Raw genomic sequence first — 18,154 nt, forward strand, 5'->3', positions numbered from 1 at the left:
AGCCACCAGATTGATGGATGGCTATAAAACCCCAAGCACCATGCTCCCTGTATCACTTATAATTTACATTCCTCAATTTAAAAGATCTACAGCCTGGTTGTAACTATTTCCAAAGGCTGTTTCCTCGGAGAGTTTAAATAGCGTGGAAGTGAATTAAGCTTCATTGCAAACAGCCTTGGCCCTGGCCCCGTGGATCCAGGGGCTGCCTGGGCTTGGCTGCTCCATGGCTTTGTATCGCCTTTAATTGAAACCAGGTTCCTGCCGGCACAGGTCCAGTAGATCCTATCCCGGGGGTAGAGTAGGGAATGGGATACCACAGTCCTCTGCTCTGCCTTTGGCCTTCCACCTGCTGGCAGGATGGAGCTGAGCTAAAACGGGCATTAATTAGAGCCCTCACTAAGCCAATTCAACGAGTGTGTGATGCTTTATGGATGGGGAAACAGAGGCACAGCTGGCAGTTGCACATGCAGCTGCATTAGCCCTGGCTTATCCTCGTGAAACACTTAGGGAAGGACTTTTGCCACCTCATTTATTCCCCCCTGTAATTAGGACATGTTAAGTTGGGCTGGCCAGGCAGGGATGCTGCAGGGCCCTGGGGCAGCCCCACGGCCATAACCCGCCATGGGAGCTTCAGGGAGCACCAGGATGGAGCCCCGCTGAATCCCGATCACAGTGAGGAGCTGCCAGTGAACAGAGGCAGGGATGTAAAACCCATTTTCTCCTGCAATTTTCAGGATAATCTCCCACTTCTCCACTAGGGTGAGAGGCATTGCACTGGGAGGGAAAACTGAGGCACAGTTCTGCGGGAGGACTCGGGGCCCTGGAGCTTGCAGGGTTTATCACGTGAATCTGGGGCATCTCAAAAAGCAATAAGACAGGGCTGGGCTGTCAAAAAGATAAATGTAAAGAGGTTCTTTGGTTTTCAAGGCTGCTGGAGACACAGCTCACTGCAGCCCTGTCCCCATGCCCTTGGGGACTGTGGCATCAGACACACATAGAGGTTCCCTAAAAGTTCCCTAAAAAAACATAGCCTCATCAAATCTCCATTTTTTAACTCGAAACTGTTGGCAAGTGCTCCAGTGCTCCTACCTCACCTTTGCTACCACCTTTCTTTAAGCTAATCCTGTAATTAAGAATAACAGACCCTGAGCCAGTAGCAAAATAGAGCCATAAATAAGCGCTGGGATAACAGGCAGATCACATCAGCTACCATCTCTAATTTTGCATGGCATGCAATTCACTAAGCTGCATCACATCCTTATTTATGGATTACACATGATAACGGCAATCAAAACCCAATGGTGTTAAATGGGAAGGCATGCGACAAACTGGTGAGGATGGGCAGAAAAATCACTTGCAAAATACCAGGGGACCTGAGCAGGAGGTTTTTCCCTGAACAAGTTGAGCTCAGGGATAAATGTGTCCTGGAGGGTGATTCTCAGCAGTGCTTGAGACCTGCACAGTGGGGAAACAGAGACACAGAGGGTGCTGGTGGGGTGCTAAGCTGGCATCTCCCTCCTTTCCCCTTCTCAGCTCCAAATATTCTTAATAACCCCTCACTTGCCACCATGCATTCACCCACTGCCAGCCAATGCATCATGCAGATGTTTCAGTCTATTGCAACTAATTATCCATGGGATTTCCCATTAATTGCTGGCTTCTCTTTGCCTTTAGCATCCCGGGAGCTGCTGTGGTGACTGATACCCTGCCTTAATACCTGCAACCCCTCCTTTGCTCTGTTGCAGGTAGCAGCGCTGGAGAGGCAGATCTTTGATTTCCTGGGCTACCAGTGGGCACCTATCCTGGCTAATTTTTTACACATCATGGCCGTTATTTTGGGTATTTTCGGGACCATCCAGTACAGATCCAAATACCTCATGATGGTAAGTGCAACCATGGATGCCACTCCCCACATCTGGGTGCAGCAGCATCAACCCCAGGGATGGCTCAGCCCCAGGTCCCCTCATGTATCCAAACCCAAATCCCTGTGGAATCAGCAGAATCCAGCGAGCAGGGTGAAGGGGGGGTGGACCTGGGGATGTCTGTTTAGCATGGCATGCCCTGAGCTGCTCTCTTCTTGGCAGTACGCGGTGTGGCTGGTGCTGTGGGTCGGCTGGAACGCCTTTATCATCTGCTTCTACCTGGAGGTCGGACGCTTGTCACAGGTAACGCCCCCTGCCTGCCTCCTCTTCCTTCACACAATCGCCTTCTCTCTGTCTTTCCACCCTTCCTGCTGTACTGCCCTTGCCCTCCTCCTTCTCCTCGCCCTGCTCCATAGCTCTGCCCCCATAAGGTACCCAGAACCTGTAGGTGCCCCCACCCTGATGGCGAAGCACCCACCTGGGTGCTGGGGGTGCCTCCCCAGGGGCTCCCGGCTGCAACACCAAACACCTGGGCATGCATGGGGTGGACAGACGGATGGTTCAGGCCAAGGCGGCAGTGGGGGGAGGCTTTGAAACAGGAATGCAAAATTAATAAAGTTGATGAGTCGGGAATTGCAGGGCGCTTGTTAATCACTGGTGCACTGTTGGTGCTGCTGGGGTTTATGAAGTGCAGAAATTGGCCAGTGCTGTTTCCTAACATGCCAGTGAGGAAACAAAGCAGAGAAGGGACACGGTGACTGAAGACAAGTGATGGCAGGGAAGTTTGGGGCAGGGTCTCCAGCAGCTCTGCTTGTGGTGCAGGCAGGGATGGGCAAGGCAGCAGGGCGGGGAGAAGGAGACACTCCTGCTGCATATTCCCAATGTTTTGGGGTCTTCTGGGGCTCTGCAAGCACCATTTGGCCCCAGAGCACCCAGCAGTGGCAGGAGAGCAGCAGGACATCATTAATGGCTTTGAAAAGTTACCCAGTGGTGATGTGAGTGAGGATAGCAGTGGGGCCATGCCTCTCCACGTCTCTCTGCTCCCACCCTGGGCTATTAAATTATAGTTCTTACACAAAAAAGAGCAAAACTTGATGTAGTAATGATGCATCGCTAGATGGTTTGAGCATACTCAGCCCGTGGTTGGGGTACCTGTGCCGAGGATGTGCCCTGCTCTGGTATCCTGCTCCCAGCTCTGAGGATGCTGCCCCATGTGCTGTGCTTGGGGCATCACAGAAGACTCAGGGAAGCAGGCTCTGGCTCACTCTGTGGCTGCCCATGGCAGGGAAAAGGGCTTCTTGGGGGGCCTGGTGGATGAAACTATCTTCCCATGTTGCAACAGGTCACTTGAGGTTCTAAAAAGCTGAAATGCTGGATAGGTGCAGCAGGCATGGAGGATGCAGTGGGGGGGGATTCACTCCCACTGCGTGGTTTTGGTGGAAATCCCCTATCTCTTGGTGACGCTGCAATGCCAGAACACCCCCTCTTTGTGCTTCCCAGCACCTAAACCCACATCCTTTGGTTTTAGAAACAAAAACCCACTCACTTTCTATTTTTTACACCCCCACCAGCAGAAATCTTTTAATCCCAGATTGGTGATTTCCTGCAAAGGATCCCAGCGGGTTTCCCAGCCCCTTGCAGACCTGAGGGCTGGTGGTGCAGTGAGGGGCTGGGAGGAGCTTGCGTGGAGTGGGTGCTCACCCAGCTGTGCTAGCAGGACCCCACCATGTAGTAGGTGTTCCCCCAGCTGTGCAGCTGCTGTCTGCAGGAGCCCTGTGCCGGGGCTGCATCCCAACCTGTATGGTCCCCATCTCCCTGCCAGATCCACAGGCAGGAGCATCAGCATCAAATGTGCCATGGTGCATCCTTGGACTGAGCCCAGGAACTTAGCCTCACATGAGCCTGCTATGGGGAGGGTGCAGGCAGGGGCTGGGGGATTAGCCCTGCATCTTATCTGAGCCCGGTGCCAGTCCGCAGCTGTGCCTTGCATCAGGGAGTCTGCTGCCTACTGCACTGCCACCTCAAAGCTGCTGGAGATGAAGCAGGGAGAGCCCAAAAGCCTGGTAATGGGCTCACAAGGAGGGGACATGCATGAGTGGGGCACCCACAAGGCTCCACAGAGATGAGGCTAGGGGATGGCACCCTGAAGCCCCTGGGGAAGCAGAAGGTATTGTCCTGCACCCCTGGACCATATTCTTGGGGTGGTCCTGTGGTCCTGTCTCTCAGATGGCTGGATGCAGCTGACAGCATCGCAAGCAGCTGCGTCCCTGTCTCAAGGCCAGGCTGCCACACTGGTTACTACTCTGTGACATCGTGACGTCACCGGTCATCTTGGCACACCCGGATGCTGGTTGATGAAATGGTCTGTGACACTGGCATAGGAGGAAGCCACAAACCCCAGGGATGCTGGCTGTGGGTTAGGGAGATGCAGGGGTTCATTGACTGCCCTGCATTAACATGGTGGGTCTTGGGGAGCATCCTTGGTTTGGAAAAGCCCATCTTCTGTCTAATCCATCTGCAAAGAGCCTCAGCTCCAGTCTGTACCTCCTCCTCTGCTCCCCTCCCGCAGGACCGAGACTTCATCATGACCTTCAATACCTCACTGCATCGCTCGTGGTGGATGGAGAATGGGCCAGGCTGCCTGGTGACACCGGTGATGAACTCCAACTTGGCACCTGAGGACCATCATGTCATCACCGTCAGTGGCTGCCTGCTTGACTACCAGTACATTGAGGTAGTCAGCAGTGCCATGCAGATATTCCTGGCGGTAAGGGCAGCTGCCAGCCCCTTTCCTCCTCATCCCTTGTTCCACAATTGTGAAGTGATGGGACTGGAGTGGGCAGAGTCGCTGTGGTCCAGCTGAAGATGTCCCACTGTGCCATCTTGCTTCAGTGCCTGTTTATAGCATCAAAAGTGGTGTTGGCTCAGGGCTGGGAAGAAAGGAGCACACAGAGCCCATGCCAGCTGCCCACCCCAAAACCTGGCAGGCTGTGGGCTAGATGCTGCAGGAATAGGGGGGTTCTTGATGTAACACACCCAGACGTTGCTAGACTGTGAGCCAGTGAGATGTTCTGCTTGCTGGAAAGGGAGGGTTCCCTTGTCCCAGTGGCTGCCTCACCCCATGGGGAGGTGGGGTGGGGACATACCTGGATGCAAAGCTCCTGGGGAGCCTTAGGGGGCTGCAAGAAAATAAAACTTTAAAGGGAATTGGGGTCCAGAGCAGCTGCCATGCACCCACCAAAGGGGCACCCAGCACTTTGTGGGGCTCAGCATTCTCTGTGCTGCTGTCTCAGTGTGGTGCCAGCCCATCCTCCCTAGAGCCACCACCCTTGTTCCCCCAGTGCAGCTGAAACCATCCAACCTTTCTGCATCCCAAACCAGCACCCAGAGCCATCGGAGACAGGCTCTGGTACTGCCAGCCCAGGCAGCCCTGATCCTACCCAGGATGCTCCCAATCCCTCCAATATGCTCCCAGGCATCCAGCTCACAGCACCCAACTCCATCCCCCCAACACCACCATGCTGGTCACATTGTCCATCATCCCCATAACCGACTTCTCTCTGCCTGCTTTTGTTTCACAGCTCTTTGGCTTTGTCTACGCCTGCTATGTCAGCAAAGTGTTCCTGGAGGAAGAAGACAGCTGTAAGTGGTTTTGCTATCAGTCAACAACAGGGAGAACTGCAGCACTGCAAAATGGCCTCAGCTGACACCTGCCAGCACCTTGCTGGGGTGGCAGCTCCTGGCTGGGGATGGGGGAGTGATGCCTCGGTCACAGGCAGGTGAAGGAGTCCCTTTAGTAGATGGTTTTGCCCCATTTTCCCATCCTTGATGAGGCAGATGTGCTGGGGTGTGATGTGCCACCCTGTGCCACCAGCAGTCCACCCCTGCTAGCCTCGGGGAGGGTGTTGCACCCTGGCCAGGGCTGGGAGAGAAGGGGGACAGGGACACAGAGCCCTGAGCTGCTGTGTCTCCCATGGGACTGCAGTGCTCACAACCTTTGGGTGCAAGCATGGGACCAATTTCATCCAACCCATGGGGTTCGGCTTTGTCCCCACACCAGCCCACAAAAAGGCTGAGATGGTCCCCAGTGCCCGATCCCTAGTCCCCACACCAGCATGTGGCACGGAGTCCAGCTCCCTCTGAAGCTGGGATGCTCATCCCAGTGCTCAGCTGCTCGGGGGTGGATGTGGAGCTGGCATCACTCTTGCTGCTCCTCACTGACCCGAATTCAGAGCATCTCCTCTGGGACAGAGCATCTTCCTCAGGTCCCTGGTCTGCTGTGGCAGCAAGGAGAATTGCCCTTGCTGCAAAGAGCCACCTCCACGCCCTGATAAATTCATGGTGAATGCTCCTCCTGGTGTGAATCCAGCCCTGTAGGGACTGCAGGAGAGCCATCCACCCGGCTCACATCTCCCGGAGCCAGCCATCACCTGCCTTCCCCTTTTGACAGCTTGGGGATGATGCAATGGGAAATACTGTGTGTCCCTGGCCAGCATCACCACAGACAGTTTTTCACCCAAAAGCAGGGGGAAAGCCAGCAATTTAGCCAAAGCTACAGGATAATTTTTATACAATCTGTATTGTGCTTTCCAGTCTGACAATGTTCCCTGCAAACACCCCTCCAGAAGCGCTGAGCACCCTGGCCCCAATTAACCAGGCAGTTAAGGCTGTAGCCATTCAACCGCATTAAATTATCATCTGCCATTAATTAATTCGTGCCAGCTGGCAGCTCCCGGCAGCTGACCACAGGCAAGGATGTGCCACAACCGCCAGCACAGCAAAAGCCACTCAGATGTGCTCAGCATTGGGCTCCATCCCTACAGCATCGAGATCTGCATCCCTGCCAGTGCCATGGACCCAGAAATGGTCCCAGCCCAGCCCGGGAGATGCTGGGATTCAGCATCCCCACATTTTCTCCCCTCCACTGCCGGGAACCGGTGTAGCAGAAAAGGAAAATCTCCATGTGAAATTGGACGCTGCCTACGGTAATAACTTGTTTCTGTATCCAGGGAGCTGGCAAAAGGGTTTATCTACCGCCGCCGGCTTTGAAGCGTGTTTGCATTCAAACAAACTCCTGCATTCAATACACTTTTAATATTAATGCTGCTGGAGCTCAGGATTCAAATGCATCTTTTTTAATGGAATATCTTATTAGATTTGGAAATGGATGGATGGCGTCAAAATTGAGAGCTGGCTGAATATTAAGTTGGGAAGATAAATATGCTGGGAGAACTGGGCTCCCCCCTTGAGCTCGCTGCTGTTTCTTGGACACCTGTGTGTAAAACCACCCAGATCATGGCTCCACAGGGATTAGTATATTGGTTTTAGGGAGATGAGCTGTGTTATGGCTCCTGTAACAGCTTGGATTCCCCAGCCTGGCTGCGTGTGGTGCCCATTCTGGGGCTGGCTGAGCAGCACTGGCTGTGCTGGTGGCGGGGTTTGGTCTGAAGGCCTGTAGGATGATCATGGGAGAAGTACCCCCAGCCACCCATTACTCCCACTGAATCGAGCCCGGGTGAAGGGCTGGGGTTTGCCACCATGTCTCCTCCAGCGAGTGGCCAGGCGCTTGTCAGGCAGGTGATAGGCCCGGCCAGCTGGAGGGGGATGAACCACCGGGGTGGAAATTGCAGCCATGAAAACTGATCTATTGGTGTGTGCAATTCCCCTAAATGACAAGCTTTAAATGAGATAATTCCGTCGTAACTCTCCTTAAATGCCCTCTCTGAAGACAATGATAGCGTAATTTCACCCACTCTGTCTGGCCTGCAACACAAGGGCTGTTGTGGTCAGGAGAGAGCTGCAGGCATCTCTGCAAGTTGGTCTGGCTCCTTCCCTTCATTTCTTGCTGGCACTTTCCTGGGGTGCTGCCATGACCTGGGATGCTGCGGCAATCCAGGATGCTGTGGCAACTTGGGATGCTGCAATGACCCAGGATGCTGTGGCATCCTGGAATGTTGCAGCAACCTAGGTGCTGTACTCTGCTGCTAGGACCTGGGATGCAGTGGTGACCTGGAATGCTGCATGTCCCAAGGATGCTGTGGCAACCGGGATGCTGTGGTGACCCAGGATGCCACTGCATACTGGGATGCTGCACTTCCCTGGGATGCAGCTACAAACTATGAGGCTGCACTTCCCTGGGATGCTGTGGCAACTTGGGATGCTGCACCTCCCCAAGATGCTGCTACAACATGGGATGCTGCATGACCTGTGGGGGCCATCAGGGTGTGGAGAGGCAGGGAAAAAGCCCTGCTGCCCTCCCAAGCTCACCTCACTGCTCTCCCCCCACTTCCCAGTCGACTTCATCGGAGGGTTTGACTCCTACGGCTACCAAGCGCCACAGAAGACGTCACACCTACAGCTACAGCCGCTCTACACGTAAGTTCATGCTAGGCTGGGGAAAGCCTTGGGAGTGCTCCCCAGGATGCTCAGGGATGCAGGAGCCCCTCCAAGGTGCCTCACCGCACCATTGTAACCCAAAAGATTTGTGTCTGTGAGTCCACTTGGCCTCAATATAAAGCACAGAGGTTCCTTTAGGGCTGGGTAGTTTTAGGGGGGATTGTGCCTTTGTTTTGCTTGTTGCTGCTTATTGTTTACTGAGCATCAACACACCAGGGCTGCCTGGGGGGAAGCAGCAGTTCTTCAGATAAGTGCAGCTCACTTTTTTTCTCCTCTCCTTTACCCATTAAACTTAACTAGATAAATGCTCAAATGAGATAAGGCTGCAAATTCTAAAGGGATTAGCCTCATGAGGGCTTTGCTGTGTGCCAAAAATTAATTATATTTCATAGAATCACAGAATTGTTTAGGTTGGAAAAGACCTTCAAGATCATTGAGTCCAACCATTAACCCAGCACTGCCGAGCCCACCACTAACCCATGTCCCTAGGCACCACATCTACACGCTTTTAAACACCCCCAGGGATGGTGACCCCACCATGTCTCTGGGCAGCCTGTTCCAGTGCTTGACAACCCTTTCAGTGAAGAAATTTTTCCTACTATCCAGTCTAACCCTCCCTTGGTGCAACTTGAGGCTGTTTCCTCTTGTTCTGTTGCTTGTTACCTGGGAGGAGACCAACACCCTCTGCCTACACCCTCCTGTGAGGGAGCTGTAGAGAGTGATCAGGTGCCCCCTGAGCCCTCTCCTCTCCAGGCTGACCCACCCCCAGCTCCCCCAGCCGTCCCCCACCAGCCCTGTGCAACTGAACCCAGGGTTTGCAGTACGGCCGCAGCAGTGCTGATTACCAGGGGTTGGTCACTGCCCTGGTCCTGCTGGCCACACTGTTTCGGATACAAGCCAGGATGCTGTTGGCCTTCTTGGCCACCTGGGCATACTGCTGGCTCAGGTGCAGCTGGCTGTCAGCCAACCCCCCCCAGGTTCTTTTCCACCAGGCACCTTCCCAGCCACTCTGCCCCCAGCCTGTGGTGCTGTGTGTGGCTGTTGTGCCCCACAGGCAGGACCTGGCACACAGCCATGTTGAGCCACATACCCTTGGCCTTGGGCATGGGTCCAGCCTGCCCAGGTCCCCCTGCAGAGCCTCCTGCCCTCCAGCAGATCCACACTGCCACCCCAAGTGGGTGTTGTCTGCAAACTGACTGAAGGTGCCCTCGATCCCCTCGTCCAGACCATCAAAAAGAGCATTAAACAGGACAGGCCCTAGCACGGAGCTCTGGGGACACCCCGTGTGCCCAGTGCCAGCGGGATGTGACTCCATTCCCTACCACTCTCTGGGCTCAGCCAGCCAGCTTCTAACTCAACGCAGAGCACCCCCGGTCCAGCCAGGGGCAGCCGGTGTCTCCAGGGAGTGCTGTGGGAGATGGTGCCAAAGGCTTTGCTAAGGTCTGGGCAGACAACACCCACAGCCTGGCCCTCAGCCACTAGGCAGGTCACCTGGCTGTAGAAGATCAGGTTTGTCAAGCTGGACTTGCCTTTCATAACCCCCTGCTGGCTGGGCCTGATCCCCCGGTTGTCCTGCACGTGCCACATGATGGCACTCAGGGTGATCTGCTCAGTAGCCTTCCTCACACCAGGGTCAGGCTGGCAGCCTGTCATCTCCCAGATCGTCCTCCCTGGCGATGGCTGTCACACTGGTTCACCTCCAGCCTGCTGGGACCACCCCAGTTAGCCAGGGCTGCTGGGAGATGATGGAGAGCGGCTTGCTGAGCTCCTCTGCCAGCTCCCTCAGCAGCCTGGGGGGGTCCCACCTGGCCCCACAGACCTGTGTGTGTCTCAGTGGTGCAGCAGGTCACTGGCCCTTTCCCCTTGGATTGTGGGGGCTGCATTCTGCTCCCTGTCCCTGTCTTCCAGCTCAGGAGTCTGGGAACCCCAAGAAGAACTGGTGTCACTATTAAAGACTGAGGCAAAGAAGGCATTAAGTGCCTCAGCCTTCTTTGTCACTGTGTTTCCCAGAAACACTCATCCCTATCTGCATCATCATCAAGCTCCAGACAATCAAAACCCTCTCTAGCACACAGGGCTACCCCCTGCCCCACTGCCTCTCCCTTCTGAAGCGTTTACAGCCATCCATTGCAGCCCCCCAGCCGTGTGACATCCTACCGTGGTGCTGTGATGGCCACTGTGCCATGGTTTTCCTGATTCCAGTGGCTTCCAGCTCCTCCTGTGTATTGCCCATGCCGCAGGCATTGGTGGAGATGCACTTCAGTTGGGCTATCGGTCCCACCACATTCTTGGGAGGAGAAGCCCTAATTCCTATATGACCATTCTCAGGCACTTCCATGGTTTCTGATGCAACACTAACCCTTGCACCCTTGCTGCTGCTTGGGTCTCCATCCCTTGCCTCCACTGAGATGGCAAATCAAAGGACCTTGCCTAAACAGTGGTGTGCTGCCCCCAGCCTTGCCTCTTGCAAGCCAGGTTTTATCCCTTTCCCCCTTCAAATCTGGTTTAAAGCTCTTCCGATGAGCCCTGCGTACTCCTACGCAAAGATCTGTTCCCCCTCTGAGACAGGCGCACCCCCCCTGCTGCCAGCAGGGCTGCTGGCTTGTAGACCAACCAGTGATCAAACCCCCCAAATTCTGCCTGAGACACCAGGCTCTGAGCCAGGGATTGATCTGCCAGCTCTTGCTGTTTCTTCCCTCATCATTCCCTGCAAGGGGAAGGACAGAGGATTTTAAGCCTTCTGTGCAAGTTCAAGGGCACACCGTGCAATTAGAGATGCAAAGCAGGGGCTGTGGTGGAACAAACACATTTGTGATACTGCTCAGCCCTCACTGGGCACTTGGGCAAGGAATCTCGTGTGCCGACCCTGGTGCATGGGTGTGGGTGAGCACCCATGGGTGCTGTGCCCCCCTGCCTTGAGCTGGTCCTTCCCAGGACCCCAGCCCTCCAGGCTGCCAGGAGGCTGCTGCAGGCCCAGCAGTCCCCAACAGGTGCAGGATGAGTGCTGAAAGCTGCAGCATTTGGGATAGGAGCAGGAATATCAATTTTAGGTGGGGGGAATATCAACTTTAGATATACAGGGGACCAAAAAGCCAATGGCAGAGACACTTGGTGCAGTGATACCAGTACGGGGAGACATCGGCAAGGTGCAGAGATATCCTGGGATGCGTTGGGAGGAGCATGGCCAGCAGGTTGAGGGAGGTGGTCCTCCCCCTCTCCTTTGTCCTGGTGAGGCTGCAGCTGGAGTGCTGGGCTCCCCAGTTCCAGAGAGACGGAGCTACTGGAGAGGTCCAGCAGAGGCTACAAAGGTGGTGAGAGGACTGGAGCATCTCCCTTACAATGAAGGGTTGTGAGAGCTGGACCTGTTTAACCTAGAGAAGGGAAGATGGAGAGGGGACCTTACCAGTGTCTACACATTACTTAAGGGAAAGCACCACGAGGATGGGGACAGGCTCTTTTCAGTGGTGCCCAGTGACAGGACAAGGGGCAATGGGCACAAACTGAAACACGGGCAGTTCCATCTGAATATGAGGAAGAACTTGTTTACCTTAAGGGTGGCAAAGCACTGGCACAGGCTGCCCAGAGGGGCTGTGGGTTCTCCTGCGGAGACATTCAAGCCCACCTGGATGCAACTGTGCAGCCTGCTCTGGGACAGCCTGCTCTAGCAGGGGGTGGGCTAGGTGATCTCCAGGGGTCCCTTCCAGCCCTGACCAGTCTGTGATTCTGTGCTGGGGAAATCCCCCTCCTCCCTTTCTGGGAGATGTTTAACCCAGCCCCGTGTCCTCTGCAAAACCCACCCCCTGGCACCGCCCCGGCTGCCCCGGACCTTTTTCAGGGTGGTGGGGTGGTTTGGGGTTACATGGCTGGGGGTGGGTTGTGTGAAGCCACCCAGGTACTGGAGCATCCCGAGGGGTTGCTGGGAATGGTGCCGCCTGGCTGCTGACGTGGATCCAGCCTCTGGCCTCGCAGGCAGTGTGCTGGGGGTGCCAGCTCTCACCCTGCCTGCAGGGCTGGCTTGGGCAGCACTCCTTGTAATTAGATTGTTTCCTAATTAATCAAGCTCATCAGAATGCCCACATCCTTGTGGCCTTCCTGCAGGCAGGGTATCGTGGTTGGGGAGGTCACAATCAGGACCCTGCCACCATGCTGTCCGCTCCTCCCTGTCTGCAGCCCCCTCCATCCTATCCTGTCAGCTCATTAATAACCCACCACCTAATTGATGCAGCTATAATTTATATCAAGGCACCTCCATCACCCTGACATCGGTAGCAGGTCAGGCTTATGGACTTGGGGGGATGAACCCCATCCCTGAGGTGGGAGATACAGGGTCTGTAGTGGCACAGTGACAGGTGGGGGGACCTGAGGAGGTGCTAGGACAGTGGTAACCCCATCCTGGGGAGTGAGACACTGGGGGTCTCGCTGCTACCTGTCACTGCTGAGAAGATGTACAAGGTGCTGTCCCAGCTCAATGTAGTGGATCCGGCCACTTGTGTTCCCAGGGGACAGCTGGGCAGGACAGAACAGGGCTGCCGTCCGAGCCTGAGAAATTAAAAGCTTATTCTGCAATTACCAATTAGCTATAATTGGATTAACGGTGGGTACAGGGGAGGGTTTCCACCCTCCAGCGGAAGGAGGAGGATGCGGCATGCCAGCACCTGCTCCTCATCCACTTGGGTCCCTTCTGCCCAGCCAGGGTGGCACCAGGTCCCCACCTGCATCATGTCCCCCCAAGGATGGGGGCTCTCACCTCCAAAGTCCCCCCTGTAGCACATCCGGAAGTGGAGGAACACAGGTTAGGAGCTGGTAGCTGAGACCTGGGAAGCTGTGACAGGGGTGTGTGGGAGGGGGGTCCCGCTGCCCTGTCCTTAGGGGGATGGGGGTTGTTTCTCTTTCTGGGGTGAGGGGCTACATGCTCGCCCCATGCTGCAGTTGTGTGTGGAATGTCTGTGTGACTGGCCAGGGCTGTGGGTGTGCGCCAGGATCTGGCCTTCCACCAGCTCTCCCCACGCATTTTAACCGTGCACCTGTACCCTTGAGGATGCACAGCAATGCCTGTGTGTGCACACACAGACCCATCTGCGCACACATGTGTGTACAGACACACTCTCACATGCCTGCATGCACTGGTGCACCCACCTGCATGCACATGCATGCACATTTACACACTTGTACCCACCTGCACCCATCTGCACACACACACATGTGCCTGCACACACATGCACATGCATGCACACGTGCAGAGGGAGCAGCCAGTCTGGCGGCATGTGCAGCATCCCCCAGACCCCACCAGCTGCTGCCAAAAGGCATGTGCCTCCACTGTGGTTGAGGGTCCTGGGCCCTTCCATGTCCCCTCCATGTCCCCTCGGTGCCCACAAGCAGCCAGGGACGGGTAAGTGAGGCAGCCCCCATGTCACTGCTGCAGGGGACATAAACCCGCTGGGGCTTCCCAGCCTGGCCCCAGCTGTTCTCTTATATTTTGAGGGGGTGAGACAAGGGTGATGTGAGCGCCACCCTGAGTCATCCCAGCAGGTCCCTGACTGCAGGATGGGAAGCTGGTGGCTGCCAGTGGCCATGTCTCCTCGTCCGTACGTGGGGACATGTAGCGGGGACAACTGCCCGGACTCCAGTCTCACCCCTAACACCTCCTCTCCCCTTTTCTCCCCAGATCTGGGTAACCTCCTCCTGCCCTGGATCCAGCCCTGGCCCGGCGTGGGAGCAGGAGGCAGCAGGACCCCCTAGAGTGAACTGTCCCATATCCAATGACACGACCCCCAGCGAGGGGACACACACGATGCCAAGCTGCCCAGTTCCCCCCTGCCTCCCTACACCCTGCAAGACCCCTGAAGAGAGAGCGGGGAGCTGCACATCCATCCCACTCCGGATGCCTCCAAGCCCAAACCACCCACCCACAGCAGGACTGGGGGGGCTGGATATGGGGGACACCCCCCCAAGCCGTGCCACCCCCCTGGGCTCCCACACCTTCCCCAGGCTGGGGACATGGGGACATGCAGGGAGGTGGCATCGCTCACTGGACACTTTTCTTCTGTTTCTTCCAGCCTGGATTTTCCTTGGAGCAGCAGGGCCCTTCCCAGCGTGCTGGGCAGGAGGGGAGCCCGGAGCAGGATTGGGGCAAATACCAGCCAGTTTGGAGCAGGGGGTGGGGGACAAACACCACTCTGGGGACAGCGGGGCATGCAGAGCAGCTTTGCCCTCCACAGGGTTGGGACAGTTTTCCGAAATGCCAGGTTTGGGAGTTGGGCTGGCCCCAGAAATGGAGGTTTTGCTCCCAGAAGGAATTTTCCAGCCCCCTGGTTGGTTGAAACAGCATTGAAGGGGCTCGGTCCAGCATGCCCCGAAGAGCTGAATCTGGCGGTCAGCATCTTGCCTCAACTCCCCCCAGATCTAGGGACATGGGGGGACACACAGCACCCCTGAACTCCCCCACAAGCCCCGCATCCCTCCCACATTTTGGGGGGAGGTCTTGCTCAAATTTGGCAATACTGACGCTGCTTTCAACACAGCCCCTTTCCGGCTGTTTTAACGAATCTAATGAATGTTTTGGGTTGGTTTCTTTTTTATTATTATTATTGGGTTGGTTGGTTTTTTGTTTTCTTTTTTTAATTTAAAGTGCCTGTGTAGACTCCGGCTGAGCACAACCACCCAGCGAGCCTGCACCAGGCCCCCCCAAGGCTGATATTGTGCCTTCAGCAATGCTGTGCCCACTCCAGGGTGCCCCAATGCCCCCAGCCCCTTGCCCAGGGCTGCAGGGGGGCTGCTCGGTGCCTCTCCAACCCCCCTAATCCCTCCATCCATTCGGGGTTTTGGTGGCAAATCCATCCCTCAGGTTTGGCAGCAGAAGAGGGGTGATGTTGGCATATGGGGAATGATTATTTGGGGGGGGGGGGGGGGGGGCATGTGCAAGGTCTGTTGGGCAGTGATCACTTTGCAAAATGAAGATGACCTGGGAATTAAAAGCCTTGGAAGAAGCTGGAAGGAAAAAAGTAGTTTCACGAAGCATCCCAGCTCCCCCCAACCTCCTTGTTCTATTTTTCCTGGAGGTAGGATGCAGTTTCTCCTGGATCCCTGGATCTGGCCCCAAGCCCACCCTTTGCATCTGGGACCTGGGGGGCTGCATGAATTTTGCCTCCCAGGCATTTGTCCTCCAAACCTGGGGGTTATTTGGGGATTATTTTTTTTTTACCTTGGACTCTTTTTTTTTTTTTTTTTTTTTTTTTTTTTGTCCTTCCCAACAAGCAGCCGTGAAGTGCCAACGACCAAAGCTTCCTGAGCCCAAGCCCTGAGCAGGGGATGGGCTGCATCCCCCCATCAGCCCCTCCGACACCTCCAGCCAAGCTGCGAACTTTACAGGCAATAATTTTTTCACCATTTCCCCTTCTTTTTTTCCAAGGAAAATAGTGTTTTTCAGTCAATGGATCCCCCTGTCCCCCAAAACACATCCCCATCCCCAAGCACTGCCAAGCCTCGGGGACAGAAGCATCTCTGGGGCTTATTTTCCTCTCCAGGACCAAGGATGCTCTTGTTGACCTGCTGCTGGATGGGATGGGATGGGATGGGATGGGATGGGATGGGATGGGATGGGATGGGATGGGGTGCAATGGAATGTGATGGGATGCGATAGGCAAACACCCGCCTGCTCAAAACCCTTCTCAAACCCAGCAGGAAGCAGAAGAAAAAACTTGCTGTTATTTAAAAAGTCATTCAAAAGAGCTTCCCTCCCTCCTGAGCTCTGCAGGAGCCAGGCACTGGCGCTCCACGACATTTTTTTTTTTTTTTTTTCCGTTGGCTTGTTTTTATATAAGACTGTATTTGTAATGTGAACCGAGGATTTCTTTTCTATTCTGTAACTATAAAAGTCGAAGGAAAGTTTCATCTGATAGCTGTTCTGGTTTTGGGGCATTTCCCTTCCTTGTGCCATTGAATTGATTAAGAAACGGTGGGGTTTTTTAGTTTTTGCTGCGCCCCCCCCCCTTAATGCTGCCAGCTTACTCCCATGAGCGCTGCATTGCCCAGCTTTCTGCTGCATTGTAACCCCACACATCCTTTTAACAGTGCCCCAGTGACATTCTGCCCCCTCAGGTAATTTTCTTCCTGGTAGTAAAATAACAGAAAAAAAAAATTTAAAAAACCTGAAATGCAGCATCCTCCGGGCTGGGTGTGGATACCACCCGCTGTGTGATGGGGAATGTGTCGGTGGCCAGCACATCCCATCCATGTGCAAGGGGGCAGCTGAGGGGGTCTGCAGCCTCCCTTCTCCTAAGAGGAATATTAATAAACCCCAAGAAAAATGCTAAGACCCCCCCTGGGATGTTTTTTCAGGTTGAGCTGAAATAAAGTTTTCCAGCCCTGCAAGGAGCAAGGGTAGGGATTCACTGGCAGGAGATGCTGGGTTGTGGCCACACGAAAGGACCCAAAGGACCGCCTGGTGTAGGTGCAGCTGCTGGGATGGGTGAGGACAGCACCTACCACCTGTGTAGGTAAGCATGTGTGTTTGGGTGAATCCTGATCAAACAAGAGCTATCTCATGCCTTGCAGGTATGAGGGAAGAGAGGATGATTTTTTTAAGGGGGGATGAGCAGGGATGTAAGCCTGTTTCTATGACAACAGTGAGGCCAATCAGACCCAATGGCTGTGGACCAAGGAAGAACTGGGTTAGCATTCCCATGGCCCTGCTGGAGCATCCCAAGGCCATGCTGCTGGAGCATCCCGCTGCACCCCTCCACCCCAGCTGGGGAGGAAGGAGGAAACCTGTTTGCCTGCCCACACCCATCAATCTACCTCTTGCAAAACAACCTCCTGCTGCCCAGCCCCATCCCAGCTCCGGCAGCCTGCCCAGGCACGCTAGGACAGTAATGGTGCTCCAGCCTTCAGCCTCACTGTGCCCTGTGTTCTGTCTCCTGTACCTTGGAGGGGGACGGTAAGGGGAGGTAAGTACCAAACTGGAGGCTGAAATACGATTCTTAAAGTATTTTTCAATTAAAATCTTTAATTTTGGGAGGCATCTTCCAGTTTATTGCACAGTATTTGTGGTCATAGCATTTGTTGTACTTTACCTGACACGGATCAGGTCCCTTTGGAAGTGGCTGCTGCGGTGAAAGGTGGTTGTGGGACAGATAGGAAAAATTCAGGATACAGAGGAAAACCAGCCAACCACTTCCCAGCATTTCCCTTCTCTCCATTTCCATTCCACCTCTTTTCTCATGAGCATTTCCCTCCAAATTTCTGCTTGCAGATTTAGCGCCACACTGACCAAGCAGGGTCATTGCAAAACAGGAAAGCCAGCTCAGGACCAGCTGCTGAAAACCAAACTGTGAATTTTTTTGGGTGTCACGTCTATTTCCTTGCAACCTGAGCATCTCCCACACCAGAGCTGCATCCCACCAGTGGTACCAGCAGTTGCTGGGTGGCTCCAGGAAACCCAGCCTGCTGCAGGTGTTATCGCTGCTGGTTGCCAGCTGAGCCTGGGTGCCGCACAGCCATCCCAGGGTCCTTGGGCAAGGCTGGGTGCTGGCATGGACCTGGTGGAGATGAAGGTGGTTGATAACCCAGCCTTTAATTCCTGTCCCAGCATGACTCACAGGGAGAGCGAATGGCAACACTTTGGCTGGGAGCATCACCGCATCTACCCCATTATTTGGGCACATTAAGTTCTCAGATCACTGACTTCTCTTGGGAAATGGATGTTAAAACACCTCCTGCCTCTCCACCTTCCTCAGGAAGCCTGACTCCTTTTTCCTCTGTTTGCAGCTGGTGCATCCTTTGCTGGGTAGGGAGTATGTTCCGTGCATGACTGGGTGCCTTGCCCTCAGGTCCCCACAGATGGAGGGTACATCACTCTCAGCACTTTGGTTTTATAACCACAATCTTATTTTCAGAGC

The 18,154-nt window shown here is 54.8% G+C and overlaps 1 protein-coding gene across 1 annotated transcript in view; it reads left to right on the forward strand.

The window, feature by feature from the left end:
• Positions 1 to 17,182, forward strand: part of NKAIN1 (sodium/potassium transporting ATPase interacting 1) — a 41,791-nt gene extending 24,609 nt beyond the window's left edge. The window contains exons 2-7 of the mRNA XM_005436960.3: positions 1,746 to 1,883; positions 2,085 to 2,165; positions 4,432 to 4,629; positions 5,444 to 5,504; positions 8,156 to 8,237; positions 13,924 to 17,182. Coding sequence (XP_005437017.2) covers positions 1,746 to 1,883; positions 2,085 to 2,165; positions 4,432 to 4,629; positions 5,444 to 5,504; positions 8,156 to 8,237; positions 13,924 to 13,933 — 570 coding nt within the window. The 3' untranslated portion in view covers positions 13,934 to 17,182. The remainder of the gene's footprint in view (positions 1 to 1,745; positions 1,884 to 2,084; positions 2,166 to 4,431; positions 4,630 to 5,443; positions 5,505 to 8,155; positions 8,238 to 13,923) is intronic.
• The last annotated feature ends 972 nt before the right edge of the window (positions 17,183 to 18,154 follow it).

This window comes from Falco cherrug, chromosome 3 (genome assembly GCF_023634085.1).
Source record: "Falco cherrug isolate bFalChe1 chromosome 3, bFalChe1.pri, whole genome shotgun sequence".
Classification (NCBI taxonomy): domain Eukaryota; kingdom Metazoa; phylum Chordata; class Aves; order Falconiformes; family Falconidae; genus Falco; species Falco cherrug.